Source organism: Ambystoma mexicanum, chromosome 13 (assembly GCF_040938575.1).
Source record: "Ambystoma mexicanum isolate Mex_15411 chromosome 13, UKY_AmexF1_1, whole genome shotgun sequence".
In the NCBI taxonomy this organism is placed as follows: Eukaryota; Metazoa; Chordata; class Amphibia; order Caudata; family Ambystomatidae; genus Ambystoma; species Ambystoma mexicanum.
Window position 1 is genome coordinate 566447193 of NC_090938.1, and position 14724 is coordinate 566461916.

Sequence of the window (14724 nt, forward strand, 5' to 3'; positions counted from 1 at the left end):
GAACCTTCGAAGAAGGTTTTGAGGTCATAGCTTTACTCGAGGGTTCGTGACGACCAGAGCATCGCTCTCGGCAGTCTTCGAGGGGGTCAAGGCCGCTTTCTCGAAGACGCTCATTATATTTTTGCAGAATTCCTCCCATTCAGCCCGGAAACTATGTTTCGTGGGGCAAGGGATTTTCTTTGGAGAAACAGAGGAAGAGGACGACGGAAAAGGGGATCTTCGACGTCTCCTCTTCGAGTGCTTCGATCTCGAGGAGTGATGGGACCCACTCCGAGACCTGGAGCGCGAATGGTGACGAGGAGACGAATGTCTCGACTTCGTCGAGGAAGAAGAAGCTTTTAAAGTCTTACCTTTCTCCAGCTTCCCCCTACGCTCCTTCAGGGCCTTAGCTGTCATGGACATACAGTCCTCGCACTCCGAACAATGGTGTTCAGCTCCTAAACACCACAGACAAACTCTGTGAAGGTCAGTTAGCGACATCTTTTTCCCACAATCTCGGCATTTTTTGAAGCCGGACCGAGGGGTCGTCGGTTCTGACGAGGAAGCCATCGAATACGGATCGAATATCTCGAGGTAAATAGGATAAATTGTACAAAACTGAGCAACGGTATTCCGAGGCACTGAGTAAGCGCGGAAAAACGGAACTGAGCAACGGACGCTGCGCGCAGCCTTTATAGGCAGGATGACGTCGATACGGCGGCTGTCGAGGGACATCGACTCGGCAGACGTCGACGCGCAGCGCCCTCTAGAGAAAAATGTTCCGAGGCCAGCAGAGCTGGAAGGAGATATCTAAGATAAGGAATACGTCGGAGGACACAATCCCTTCGAAGTATAGTTTTGTATTCCGAATTGTGATGCGCTGTTTTGTGGGTTGATGTGCGTTGATTTCCGGGTTCTGCGTCACGTCACATAGGTGATGACTGGGCGCGTTTGGCTATGCTGCCCAGTAACGTCATGGAGATGGGCAGTGCATATCACTAGGTTTGGTAATGTCAGCCTCAGGGGCAAGGGGAATGATTTTGTGCCGCCATGGCAGTCCACCTTGGGCAATGCAGCAACTGATCAGATTATCACAAGATAGCCGCGCCCTGCTGCCTGATTTCACATGTGTACAAAAGAGGAAAAATACAGTAGCATTGGAAATGTGTGTGCGATCGATCAACTAATACTTAAAAACACATGCCCGAACCCTCTGGACAATAATATTTTTGAGTGCACTATTCCTTTAAGTGCCTTTGTCCAAAAGAGGTCCTTACACTGCGTCACTCGACTCCTGAGGGATTTGAAGGAAAATGCGTCAGAGCACACTGGTGTCCCAGCGACAAAGCGAGCCCAAACACTCTAAATGAGTGTGTGTCCGTCGCCAAGAACTACTTGTGACAACTGTTGCACACAGAAAACCACACTTTACCTGGCATAAACAGTAAAGAAACTGAAAAAATAGAAAGAAGAAAAAAATGAAGGAAGCCACGAAGAAAGCTAAAGAGAAGAAAAATAAAATAAGAGGGGTGCGCCAGGCATTCAACCCATCTGGTTCGGAGAGAGGGGCTGAGGAGAAGGAGTGCAGGAGGAAAGGCTATGGGCGTGATCACACAATGTCCAGACGCATTCTAAATTCTTCAAGGGGGAAGCGCTCTTGGCCACACTATTGCCCAATCCCATCCCCACTCTGTGGGAACTCCAATGGAGGAAAAGGACAGAACATATGGGAGTATGAAGGATTTTGAAACACAATATAAAGCCTCACAAATGAAGGCACTATACCTTAAAAAGCAGTTCACAGGATAGAAAAGAGGGGGGACTAGCGCTTGAGAGTCACTGGTACCAATACAGTTCTGTTTAGTTGGCTAGGTGTCTTTTTAATAGTGTGAACAAGGCTTGGCAAAGCCAAGAGGCAGTTTGTAAGTGTGTCAAAGTTAGACAACAATTGAAGAGTTCTTATACTCTCTCCCAATCCAACCACCTGAGTGGAAGCTCAGGGAAGGATCCTTCACCAGAACTTCATCGCTCACAGTCAGGCAAGGGAGAGATAGGATAAGGACTTTATGCCCATTAAACCCTATGAAAGTGGGGAAGAGAGGGGTAGGAACAGGTATGTTGTCTCACTCCTTGTACTCAGGGACCACTGTAGAAGTTCCTGAAATAGCAGAGCCTCCTTTCCTCGTAACTTGGTTCCAATGAATGAGGTCTAGAGACTTCGGGTTCAGAAGAAAAGACCACCACTCCGGTGACAACCTCAGAGGATGCCCAGGTCACGGTGCAAGTAGAGATCAGCAATGGCCACGCCATAAGAACTGGTGGAAGATGACCCTTGTGATAGAAAAAAAGAAACTGCTCCACGAACACAGCCCATTGACAGTGAGCTAAAGACTTGGTAGTGTCTCTCCCAGGGGTTATTCACCCAAGAACAGGTCATTGGGCTGTGTGCGTGCTGGTAGAGAGATTCCCAGACCCCCCCTTGTTTTGCATAAATTAACTTTGGGTCTCACCCTAAGTTACTAGGGCGATCCAGACGTGGACCCCTTGCTCACTGTTCTTAGAGAGGCACAGCTTCACCTCACTGATGATGCCCAACAAGGCTGAAACATGTGTATGGGGTTGCTGTTGGTACTCTTGTTCAGAGGAGAATTGCCTAGTATATCGGCGCTGGACTGGCCATGGGCAGGACAAAGACTGATATGCAGGAAATTTCTTCTCTGTGAAAGGGACAGTGAGCTAAAGACTTGGTAGAGACTCACCCAGGGGTTATTCACCCAAGAACAGGTCACTGGGCTGTGTTCGTGCTGGTAGATTCCCACCACGACCTCCCCCCGTTTTAAGTTCGAGGTAGCAAATCAGTTCTGGACTGTGTAGGGGTGATGGACAAAGGAACATCTCTGTAGAAATAGGAAACAAAAAGACTTCCTGTGTGAGTTGTAAGGGATCAAGAGTAAGACTCGGACACAGTGACATATTAGGTGCTTGCTATAGACTATTTATCACAATAATAAGAGGGTTGGGGAAAATACCATCTATCCCTAATCCTAAGAAGGGGTTTCCCTGCCTCAACAAAACTAAGTAATGTGTGTCAGGATGTTAAACAAAAGAGCGTCCTCTGTTCTATGTAAAAAATCCTTAACTGACCCTTACACTCCAAACTCAGTATAATGTGCAAAAGGGGATTCTGGTAAGCAATGTACTAGTAGCTTCCTTTCACAGTTCTCAACGTAAAGTTTTTAAGGTGCATAAAAGAAACAAAGTACTAATAGGGAAAGGGGGCCTTCCTTCCCCTATGGTCTCTTTGATCCTTCACTGTCTACCCAGCACTTCTGGATAAAATTCAATAATGTCCCACTGCTTCACAACAGAGTGAGTTCCTCCCCTATGTTTCGCTCTTCTCCCAATGGGTCACTCCATGGTTTCAAAGAGGACAGCTTCTCCCTTGAGCTCCTCCAGTTTGTATACTTCCACAATTTTGAAGAAAATACTCTTTTAACCTCTTCTGTTTTCCACATTCAGTACTTTAACAACTTTCCACTTCACACCAGAGGAATTAGTCTTCCCTTTTGAATTCCTCCACTTGTTACACTTACTTCCACAATTCATCTTTACTCAGAGAGCATGACTTTTCCCTCGAGTTTCCCTTAAGCACGCAGTTCTTTACACTACTTGGTCCTCTTTCTAACCTGGGTATACTCTCCCGTTAGGCTATTTGTGACTCTCTTATTGATCCTTAAAAGGGGTGTGAATCCTCCCTTTTGTATTCACAATTTCAGGTTCACTTCTCGGGTCACTCCTGGTTTACTCTCCTGCCAGGGTATCACTTCAATTCCTTTTGTCTTCCTCTCTTGGATGGCAGTCCCAGACTCTGTCTGCCTGTTTCACTAACTTGCCAGGGCTTTTCAATTCTCAATTCACTCATTCTTTCATCCACCTGACAATGTTTTTCCAATATTGGGTTACTGGCTATCTTGATTCCTCTTTTCAAGCGTTCGGTCTCCGACCCTCTCTCAACACGCTTCACACAGGTATCAAATCTTCCTCTTGCGCATTGGGTCTCCGACCCACCTTTAACACGGTTTGCATATGTGTAAATCCCTTCTTGGAAATACTGGGTCACTGTCCCTTTCTCAACAATGTTCTCATCTGGGTCAGTTTCTTTAATATGTTCAATTGAGATCCCCCGCGTTATCACTGCGAAGCAGCATTTGCCTTTCTGTCCCCACGGTAGCCCATTAGTTCTCTGTGGGCTTACTGGGTGACTTTGGCGGTTCTTGTGCCTCTTTTTCTGCTTCTCTCCTGGTCTGCTGACTAGGCATGTGTACAGTCAGCCTATCCGGACAGGTCCAGCTGTCCACGGTCACCAAGTGGTAAGCTTCTTTTGGCTCGGTCTCCCTGCACACTGTCCGTGTCAGCTTCTGTGCTGCTTCTTACAACTGGCTCATCTCTGGCATCCTGACAAGCATCAGAACAAGTTGCAAACAGCTTTTGGTTCTGCCTCTCCCCCCAATCCCTGTCAGCTGTGGCAGTTTTAAGTTTTCCAAAGACTAAAGCATGGCGTTGGCTTACAGCTTCTAGTCATCTTCATTGCTCCATCCCTCTCCGCCTCAGTACTAAATGGGGGGCAGGAGGGGCAGGGTAATTGGCTGGGAAAACATGGGAGATTAGTATCTATGTTACAATAGGCCATACAGGTATGTTGTGAAGGTACATGGCTGCGAGGGTATTGTAGTTCAGTGTTTCCCTAACTCTCTGGAGCTGGTCTTCCCCTCTCTGAGCCTCTTGCAGATAGCATACTCTCCCGCCCTCCCGGTTCAGAGTCAGGTCACTTTTGCCTTTCCCTGGCCACGTAAGAGAAGCATTCCTCCAGAGAATCAGTGACAATATTGCTAGATGCGTCACAGATTGCAATTAACTAGTACTACGTTGTGGTGCCTGGGAGGTGCATACTAGTAAATAAATGGACAGACACGCCTGGGAGGTGCATGCTAATAATAAATGGACAGACACCCGTTGGGAGCAAAATTTGAGTTGTTAAACAGGTCGTAAGTTCCATATTGATAGTTTGTGTGTTCCAATTAATTACATCAGATCTGGAATAGGCACTATTGGTTGGGGCCCAGTACAGTATGATATATTAAATAAAATGAATCAGCAATGGAATGAAGGTGAGTGGTGACCACCCTATGCATTAATGTGGGTATGAACAAGTATCAAAACATATTAGGCTTACTATGTCCTGGACGATATTTGCATCCAGTCAATGGATCATGTCTTATACCTGTGTTGGAAGAAGGCAGAGACAAACCCGTGTGTTGAATGCGCAATCTGGTAACAAGGTCAGAACAGCATTTTATATTCAATGGGTACTTGGGTAGTAAAAAGATGCAGCCCCTTGGTGGGGAAGAAAAGAAAAAGAAATGCAATCATACCCGTTTGGTTAAAACCGCATGCACAGCTGTTGCTCGCCTCAAAGGGAATAGTATCACATATATAATGTGCTGTAATAATCATAGGACACTGCATTGTCCATATGTCTGTGTGGACCAGGAGAGATACAGTGCTCCTACTATGGTGTTGAAAGGCCTACAGCTGTCACGGCAATGGGGGAGGTACTGTAAACTAGACCGTTGTCAGGTCTAGTGTAAAACAAAGCTATGCAGTGGCCATGTTGGAGGTGTTGAAGATACAAAGTCAAGTATAGTTATTTGAACAAATAAAAGTATGATAATGTGATCTGGTGGTATATGTCTGAGACCGGGGGTGTAAAGGTGAATTTATCCCGAAAGTTAGTAAAAGGGTTTTGGGGTTCTGAATGTGTGTTTACAAAGTACACAGAGTCAGATTTTATTTTTTTTAAAGTCACGGATCCCTAATTCGGTTTGCAATTGGGTAACTGATTGAGTAGGTACGAAAGCCAGTCCCTTGTGGAGGAGGGCCATGTGGTTGGAATCGTGAGTTACTGAGCATAAGTTAAAGACGGGTGATATTACCCCGGGCACACCCTTCCTCTGGTATTAAAGGATCCCTCTGCCCCTTGGTTTTGAGGACATTTTAGTATTGGAGGTCGGCAGCCTCTGGTTTGTCCGCGTCCTAAGGAAGACTGATTGGCTGTGTAAGGTGTAGATGGAGTTGTGTCTCCAGTGCGGTCAGTCGAGGTGCTGGAATCAGAGAAGATAACCCAGCGTTTTTTATTATGGTAAATCGAGTTTCCTCTATTTGGGAATCTCCTTGGATAAGATATGTAGTCCCTAGAAAAGTATGGCTACACCGTTTCTTTGGAGAAAACTGTCTTTTCTAAGTTTCTCTGTTTTTTTTGGGTCAATTTCCCTGTTAATAGCTTGTAATTTAGAGGTGGTGTCAGTTATTAATGGGTTCTCAAGGAACTGTTTTGAGGCTTGCTCAAGGTCTTAATTGATTTTGGAAGCTAACCTTATAGCAGTGAGAAGCAAACCCGTTTATAACATTCAGGGCCCATTTAAGGTGGATGGCTTGACGATTGACCCTTGCTCGCTCCTAACCTCCTGTGGAAGCGGTTGACCAATGGACTACTCTTCTTGGTCATAATTACTTACTTGTCTGGACTGTGTTACAGCTTAAAAAAAGAATTTTTAAACATTCTTACTAATTTGATTTATTTGAGTGTTGTGTGTGCCACACTACCATTACTGTGAGAAAGCTGAAGGCGTCTCACCCGCTAGTCCCCAGGGATCTGTCATCCAGGTGGCCAGGAAATGGCCATCGCTTTTGGATCCAGTTCCTAGGGGTGGACCAGTGTGGGAGGATCACCTGGGTGAGGGGTCTTCGGGCAGTGGAAGTGGGACACCAGATGGCGAGATGTGGTATCCCCTTCCCTGTAATGCCTTTACCCCATCCTACCAGGTAGGATACTTATTCAACCACACCCCACCCTTTCCCCACTTTCCCACGGACAGCTCACTGTGAGAGATAACGGACTAACACCTGAGCCGTTTACCTGACATGTCCCAATACAACAGTCATGCAGGGTCAGGCAATTACTGATCATTACACACACACCTAACTTCCATCACACTTCCCCGCACAGATAAAAGGCGGAGCACGAAAGCACACTCTGAGCAAGGCAAAGCACACGAGGAAGCAGTAGTTTAATACAAGGAGAAAGACGGCAAGATCAAAGAGGGTTGCAAGGAAGGAAGTGCCCTTGACCTTTTCAGAGAAAGACTTGCTTTCATGAACCTTTGAGAATAATAAACGCAAGACCTTGAATCAAAGCTGAAGAAACGTGCATTGTGTGTCAGAGGTACCAGGGGCTCTCCCAGGTCGATAGTCAAGTTGGGGAGGATCGTTCACCACTGTAGTACTGTCCTTCGCTCATACAACAAAGCAGCGCCAGTGAAGGCAGCACAGCCGGAAAGTTGGGGAGACTGATACCAGACCAGTCTGTGTTAAAGCCAAGGTTGCAAGCAGCAAGATTGTATAGTGAAAACTGAAGAAAAAACAGTGTATGAAGCGTATGTGGTAAGTGGCGCAAACATGATTAAAATGCAGCTGAGTGTTTAAACTTTGAAGCCAAGATACAATACCGAGAAAGAGTGGTCCGGCACCACTTGGGTGCTCATTCGAATGTCTCTGTTAGGTATCCCACTGAGAGGTGGCACATTTTCCAAGAAAAGGAATTGTGAAATCAAAGAGGTCCTGCAACGGGTCAAACAAAACTCTGGGCCCATTGGAAAGTCTTCAACTGTAACAATATAAATAAAGTAAATGAAGTTGATCCAAGCCCAGCGGAGGGAGATCAGCAGCTTTTTGGTAAAGCATGTTTGTGTTTACATGTGAAATTGAAATTGGTCAGAACCCTGCTGAAGGAGACTGTGTTAAAAAGGATCTCAGCCGGCTGAGGGGGATGCAAGGTGAATGGTGAATCGCCTAAGAAAGTGAATACTTCTGAAATCTGAAAGAGGAAAGAACGTTTCGTTTATTTGTTGCATCAGGCCCTCTGAAGGAAGAAACAGAAAGACAGACTTGGGCACAGAAGGCCCCGATGCTAATGATTGAACTGTATCCTCGTGCTAGATAAGCCAGAGACACTGCTAATCTCGAGTGAACTGCCTTATCCCGTGCTGAAACATGGGGAAGTGAGGCCAACGGCCTGAACATCCGGACATAACATTTTGTTAACACATCTTTCTTTTCGTAACATTGTTTCCCACACTATTTGTATTTAGAGGTAAGGTTTGCCATAGGTTTATTAGTATTTATTTTGACAAGACACCACTAGGACGGAGTTATTATTTGATGGTCGTAGCTAGCTCCCATCTGTAGATCTAGGGTTGGATAGGTGTTTTCCAACCCTTTTTTGAAGCTGAAGAAACACCCTTGAACTGTGGTCACTTGTGTCTGTCTTACTGTGGATACCATAACTTCCTTACATTACACTACCCCCATATTTCCCGAAGACCTGCCTTACTGCCCTGCTAGTCTAGCTTGACTGAGTTTGGCTAGACGGAAGTGTCAATAAACATCTTCATTACCTAGACTGGCCTCTCCGAAAAATCCCTCCGGGCTTGTTCTGAAATTCCATCTCAACAGTCTCTAAGGGTTTACTTGTTACGCAAGCTAATAAATGCAATGGACGGCACTAGTAAAATAGAGAACAAGGAATACATTGATCTATTTCTCTAAGGTGCAATAGAATACACCCAATGAGCTCTTTTAAAATGAACAAACACTTACCATGTGTCGCCGTAATATTGTTTGGCTCTTCATGTATTTCAGACAAAATTCACACATGTAGAGGCGTCCCAGCCGAGCATACTCTTCGGGATAGGGGGAATGGTACCATGTGTCCAGCTCATAGCGACCAAACACAATCGTCTTAATCATGTTACTTCCCTCAGTTATCTGTCCTTGAAGTCGCAATTTCTCCTACAGGATGCAATTGAAACAAAGAAAAGGGTTATCTCAGTACAGCCCTGCAGCCCCCTTCCAATACTCTTCCAGCAATTACAGTACAGTCACACAGAGCTACCAATGTGCCTCAATCTTGACCTGGCACATGAACAATTGGGTGACAAGGTCTACAAATGAAATATTGGTTGAGGGATGTGCCAAAAAAACCTTGTTCCCTGTGCAAAGATACATTGCACAGTTAACTAATTTGCTTGGAAGCAGAATTACCCTACAGCATTCATCTCGAGCATGTCGAGGGATGTTTTACGGGGCACATTCCATGGGATCGAGGGGGAACATTCATTGGGTTAATTGTGAATGTTCAGGCATGGCTAAACTGTCAAAAGAGGAGAGGGATGCAAAAGAAGGTATACAGCTGAAAATAATAACACATAAGTGATAATGTAGACATGCAAATATAAAAGATAGCCTCCTTTGTAATTAAGGCTCTTTTAGGCCTTGTTTCCCCCCTTGGTGGCATACCCCGCTTCTGCTGGTGGGACTGTAAAAGCAGTTTAAAAAATAAATAAAATAAAAGGGATGCAATCACTAAAAAATGTTATTTGCAGTCAGACCTTTTGCTACTCATGTGTGAACCAACCATTCACACTTCCCAATGTCCCCCCCTTCCCTCTCAGACATAACATTTTGCAGAGGGGCTTCTAGCACAAAATATACAATTGGGGATGGCAGGGTGGGTTGTTGTGAAGTGTTCAGATGGATTTTGAGAACAAAGATTTTCTGTGGGAGGGTTTTGGGAGATCAAAGTCACTCACTGTGGTGGCTACCTTACTCTTAAGTCAATAGTTCTCTTTCCTCCATACTTTTGGGACATTCCGACATTCCGTCCTGTGGGACGGGATCGGAGCACTTTTTGTAAAAAAGCATCAAATTGAAAAATGTGTCCTTCTCCTTTTACGCAGGGTTCCGCACGCAGCCTTAATCCCACCCTCCTTAGCTCCGCCCCGCGCATTGCCCTTGAGTCCTTTTCTATTGCCATGTCTGAGACCATTTAAGCAATAATAGAGGATACTTATTAGAAGGGACGGCGGGCGCATGGAGGAAAGGGGACTATGGACTAGGAGTAAGGTAGTCACCACAATGAGTAACTTTGTTATAGTCCTACGTCCCGTCCCCTTTCCTCCATACTTTTGGGAGATTACCAAGCACTTCTCACAGGAAAACAGGTGGATGGAACTCCTTTACTGAAAGAGGTTCTTAAGAACCGCCTGCCCAAACTGAGCATCGGCTCTGGAGCTCAGGTCTAAGCAGTAATGCTTACAAAAAGCTGATGGGGAAGCCCACGAAACTGCTCTTGCAATGGTTTCCCAGGGAATATATTTCTGGAAGGCAACGGCAGCCGCATTGCACTGCACAAGATGGGCATGAATTCCATTTGGAGGCTGAAGGCCCTGAACGGTACATGCCTCCGAAGTACAGGAAGCAATCCATCGGGATATAGTTGCTTTCGAGGCCGGCTTTCCTTTCGGGTCTCCGAAGGTCACAAAGAGCTGGGAAGAGCTCCACAGTTTAGATGTTGAGTCCAAATAAAACTTTAGAACTCGTCTGACATCCAAATTATGCAATACTCTCTCGGCATCCGAGGCCGGGTCTGGAAGGAAATAGACTGGTTCAAATGAAAATCGGATACCACCTTTGGAAGGAAGAACAAGTTACTTACCAACTGGTAACGTTCTTTCGACTGAATGTTCCTCCAACGTATTCCACAGATGTGGAATACGTTGGAGGACACAATCCATTCGAAAGAGAGCACCCACCAACAGATTGCTGGAAGAGGACCACCATAGGAGATCTGTCATCATGCAGGGTGGGACTGGAATCATTTTGGTGTCCAGGTCCATTGCTGCCTGAAGCTAGGAACTCCGAACAGCCATCTGCGTGTGTCACATTTTGCGACGAGCAAGGGGAAGAGCAAGCACGCACACGGCCATGAGGCCTAGAAGCCTCTGGAACCACGAGGCTGACATGCTCTCTGACTGAATGAAAACTTGACACGTGGTTAACAGATCCGCCATCCTGTCCACAGTCGGGTACACTCTGCAGTTGATCGCGTTCCAACGGAAACCCAGGAAAATCAGGTCCCGAGAGAGCCCAAGACCGAACAGGAGCAGAAGGAGAGACTGAAGATTGCTCGAAGCTTTCACTGGACAAGGACTGTGCAGAAGCCAGTCGTCCAAATATTGATACACATGAATACCCTGTAGCCGTAGAAAAGCCACGATGACCGACATCTTCGCGAAGACACGTGGCGCTGAGCTGAGACCAAAAGGGAGCACTCGGAATTGGAAGTGCTCCTCTCCAAGGGGGAACCGCAGATATTTCCGATGCGGGCTCCAGATCAGGATATGCATATGCGCGCCCTGTAGGTCCACAACGCTGAGCTAGTCACCCTTCTGAAGAGAGGACTTTATTTGGCAGGGCGTGATCTTGAAATTCTCTTGGGGAAGAGAAACGTTGAACAGGGAAAGCTCTAGAATGGTGCGCAGGCCAGCCTGGTTGGGTTTGGGCACCGTAAACAGACAAACAGACAAGAGTAGAAGCCTTCCCCTCGTTCCAATAGGGGAACGGGTTCCCCTGCCTTGAGGTCTAGAACCATCTGGACCTCGGCTCTGAGGGAGGGTGTCCCCGACTGCTGAAAGGGAGGATTGAAGGGTGGGGTAGGGGCAAGCGGGAGCCCGCAAGAGCAATGGACAAAACACACCGGTCTTCGGTGATGGTTTGCCAAGCCCCCAGATGAGACGAGATTCGTCCTCCCACCGGAGTCTCGTGCAAGCGCCGAAAAATATTATTTTGCAGACTTTTCGGCAGACTACCTTACCTGTCCCTGAAGAGGAGACTGAAGACCGAGAAAAAAACAGACCTTGTTGCTGTCTCCGGCGGGAGTTACTTCTCGGTGGATCAGTCCTACGAAACCTGCGGCCCTGGAACCTTCTGAAGCCTGAGGAGGACTGAGATCCAGATCTCTGAGCATTGACTGGGGGCTTGACTAGCACCGACAGAGACTTGGCAGTTTGCGTGCTCGTCTTAGTCTTTGTAAGCTCGTCCTCCGTTGAAGAATGAAACAACTCTTTGCCATCAAAAGGCAGGTCCAGAACTTTATCTTGGACTTCCTTCGAAAACTTTGTTGCATGAAGCCAAGCTTGACGAGAGGTGTCGACCCCCAATATGAGGCCGTGAGCTGAGGTGTGGACATGGTGCGCAGCAGCCTCCAGCATATCCTCCGCCAATACCCTGGCGCCTGACAAACCTCCCTTAGTCTTCCAGCCTGTCCCCAGGAATGAACTCCTGGAAGTCCGCCAGAGTGGCAGCCGCAACCACTGTTGAGGAAGGGAGCAGACATGATGCCAAGGCTACTTCCTCAGAGGTCTGAAGCCTGTAACGGACGTCAATTCTCTTATTTATATGTAGCCCAGTGTGGGGTTTATCCCAGACTTTGAGGGCCTCAGCCGGAATGGCCTTCTGAAGGAACAGGCTGGTGCGCTCCTATGGAGACAAGTTGAGCGCCCCTAAAAGCACGCCTTCCTGCAGAGCGGATGCCTCAGGTACTGGTATGTCAAGGAGTGACATGTCCAGAACCTGGTCATGGAATGCTCCAACAGACCTGGGCTGGTCCTCACTATCTTGGTCTGCCTGAGGGTCGGCCAGAACATCAGGATCTGCCGGTTGTGAAGCGACCGGTGTCAAATTGACGTCTCGCTCTGCTGGAGTCTTGTCAACCGGGGACAACGGAGGCGGAAGAGGTGGAGGCGGGCCGGGAGGTAGAGGTGGTACCGCTGCCTGAGCGACAGGTGCTGTGACTGCAACTGCCGGGGCAAGATGCGGCACCAGAGGGAAGATCTCCCTAAAAAGGCCTTTAAAGTACTACCTCATGGGATCAGTGTTCATAAGACTCTGAAACCAATAAAGGCAAACCCCCACTAACGTAGTGAGGAAGGCTGCCAAGACGGCCGCCACCAACAGGGTCTACATAGACCAGTGGGGTAGAGGTAGGAGGAAGCAAGGCCGTATGCGGTAGTGGCATCCGAGCGCGCCAGTCATAGGAAGGGCAGAACAGATTCACACCATCCCGTGGATCAGGTTGTCGACCAAAAGCCGTTGATAGCGTGGGTGTGAGGGAAGAATCCAAAATGGCTGCCTTAGACAACGCAAGAAGGCCCACCATTTTGTGAGCATCTGAGGGGAACTGCGTCACATGTGTGGATGAGGGAGGTAACTCCACAAACTGGTCAGGGGACTTGATCGAAACTTTAGCCTTGACACAAGAATCCTCGGCAGAGTCGGTACTATGGGGCCTGGGATGCTTACTGGACATCCTGTCGTGACCCTTTGAGGTATCCTCCAAGCAGGGAACCTCGGCCAAGCCGGTAAGAGGAGAAACAGTCGGCAACCTCTCCCTGTGCACCCTCAACAGAACCGGTAACACCGCGAGCGCGGGAACGTTGAGGAATCCACCTCACAGACAAAACCTTAACAGGTCTCTCAGTTCTGTTGGTTCACACCTTAGCCTCGATAAGAGGCACCTCGGAACAGAGTCCAGTCTTTATAGCTCCCCTGAGAGGGGCCTCAAACCGCGGTTCGGTACAGAGAGCCTCAGAGTTCTCAGGGCGCACCCCGATGTCTGTGTGGGAAGCTCCAAACAAGGAGACCTTGGGGCGAACTCCGGTACCCAACGACTCAGCATGACTAGGCTGGCTAGTAGCACCTGACTGGTGAACCTCGGATCATGATCCGGTATCGGCAGGCCCCTCGTGGGAACCCTCAGAGAAAACCCTGGTATGCCAATTAGGCCTGCCAAGCACCTCAGAAGAAACCCTGGTAGCAGAGCTTTTGAAGCCCCTCCCGGACCTGGAAGACCCCGCGAAGGAGTCCCCCGGCTGGGCTGCCCTGAAAAGTAAGGAACTTACTGGGTGTCTTGAAGAGTTGAAAATGCGATGGAGGAACTCTCTGGAAGATCTGCTCCCACCGAAGAAGATGCCGCTGAAGTGCCCGGACCGAAAGGGAATTGCAGTAGAAACATGAGTCCTAACGGTGATCCGGTCCCAGACACTCCAAAAAGAGAGAATGGGGATCCACCCTAGCGAAGCGACGTTCGCAAGGGGAGCAAGCGACAAATCCCAAATGATCCGGCATAGACGGAGGACTACGTGACCGCAGCAGGAGAGAAGGACAACGGGAAAAGAAAAAGGTCTTCCTGGTGATGCAAGTGCGTCCAGCCCCGACCGCGCAGAGAAAAGGACTGAAGGGCTATGCACGGGGCAGAGCGAAGGAGGGCAGGGTTACGGCCACGTACAGTACCCCGCGTGAAAAGAGAAGGACACATTTTTTAATTTGATGCTTTTTTACAAAAAGTGCTCTGGTCCCGTCCCACAGGACATAATGTCCCAAAAGTATGGAGGAAAGGGGACGGGACTTAGGAGTATAGCAATACAGCAGGTTTCAGGAGATATTGGGGCAGTAGGAGGCCTTCAACACAACAAGCAGGTAGAAATCAAGAAAAACGCACACACACACACACACACACACACCCCCCCCCAAAAGAACTTCCAGTAATGATCTTTCTGATGCCAGTATCTTGTGAGGATCAGAAATGCGAGACAGACACAAAGGTAAAGCTTTCTCAAAGTTTGCCATTTATTCAAAGTAAAAGGGGTTCTGATAAAATTCTAACTTTCCCCAACCTAACAGAAAGGTCCCTGCCTAGCAAATCAAATAAGACCTACTGTCCAAAATACCTCTTGCCCTCACACTATTACATACAATCAAATTATACAAGGAAAATATGGCTGACTCTTG

General features: G+C 47.7%; 1 protein-coding gene across 6 annotated transcripts in view; it reads right to left on the reverse strand.

Moving 5' to 3' along the window:
• The window catches only part of KAT7 (lysine acetyltransferase 7), a 1354088-nt gene that overhangs the window by 350025 nt on the left and 989339 nt on the right, over positions 1 to 14724 (reverse strand). For all 6 annotated transcript variants that reach the window (XM_069634368.1, XM_069634370.1, XM_069634373.1 and 3 more), the window contains one exon: positions 8695 to 8886. In XM_069634368.1, the coding sequence (XP_069490469.1) occupies positions 8695 to 8886 (192 nt within the window). The remainder of the gene's footprint in view (positions 1 to 8694; positions 8887 to 14724) is intronic.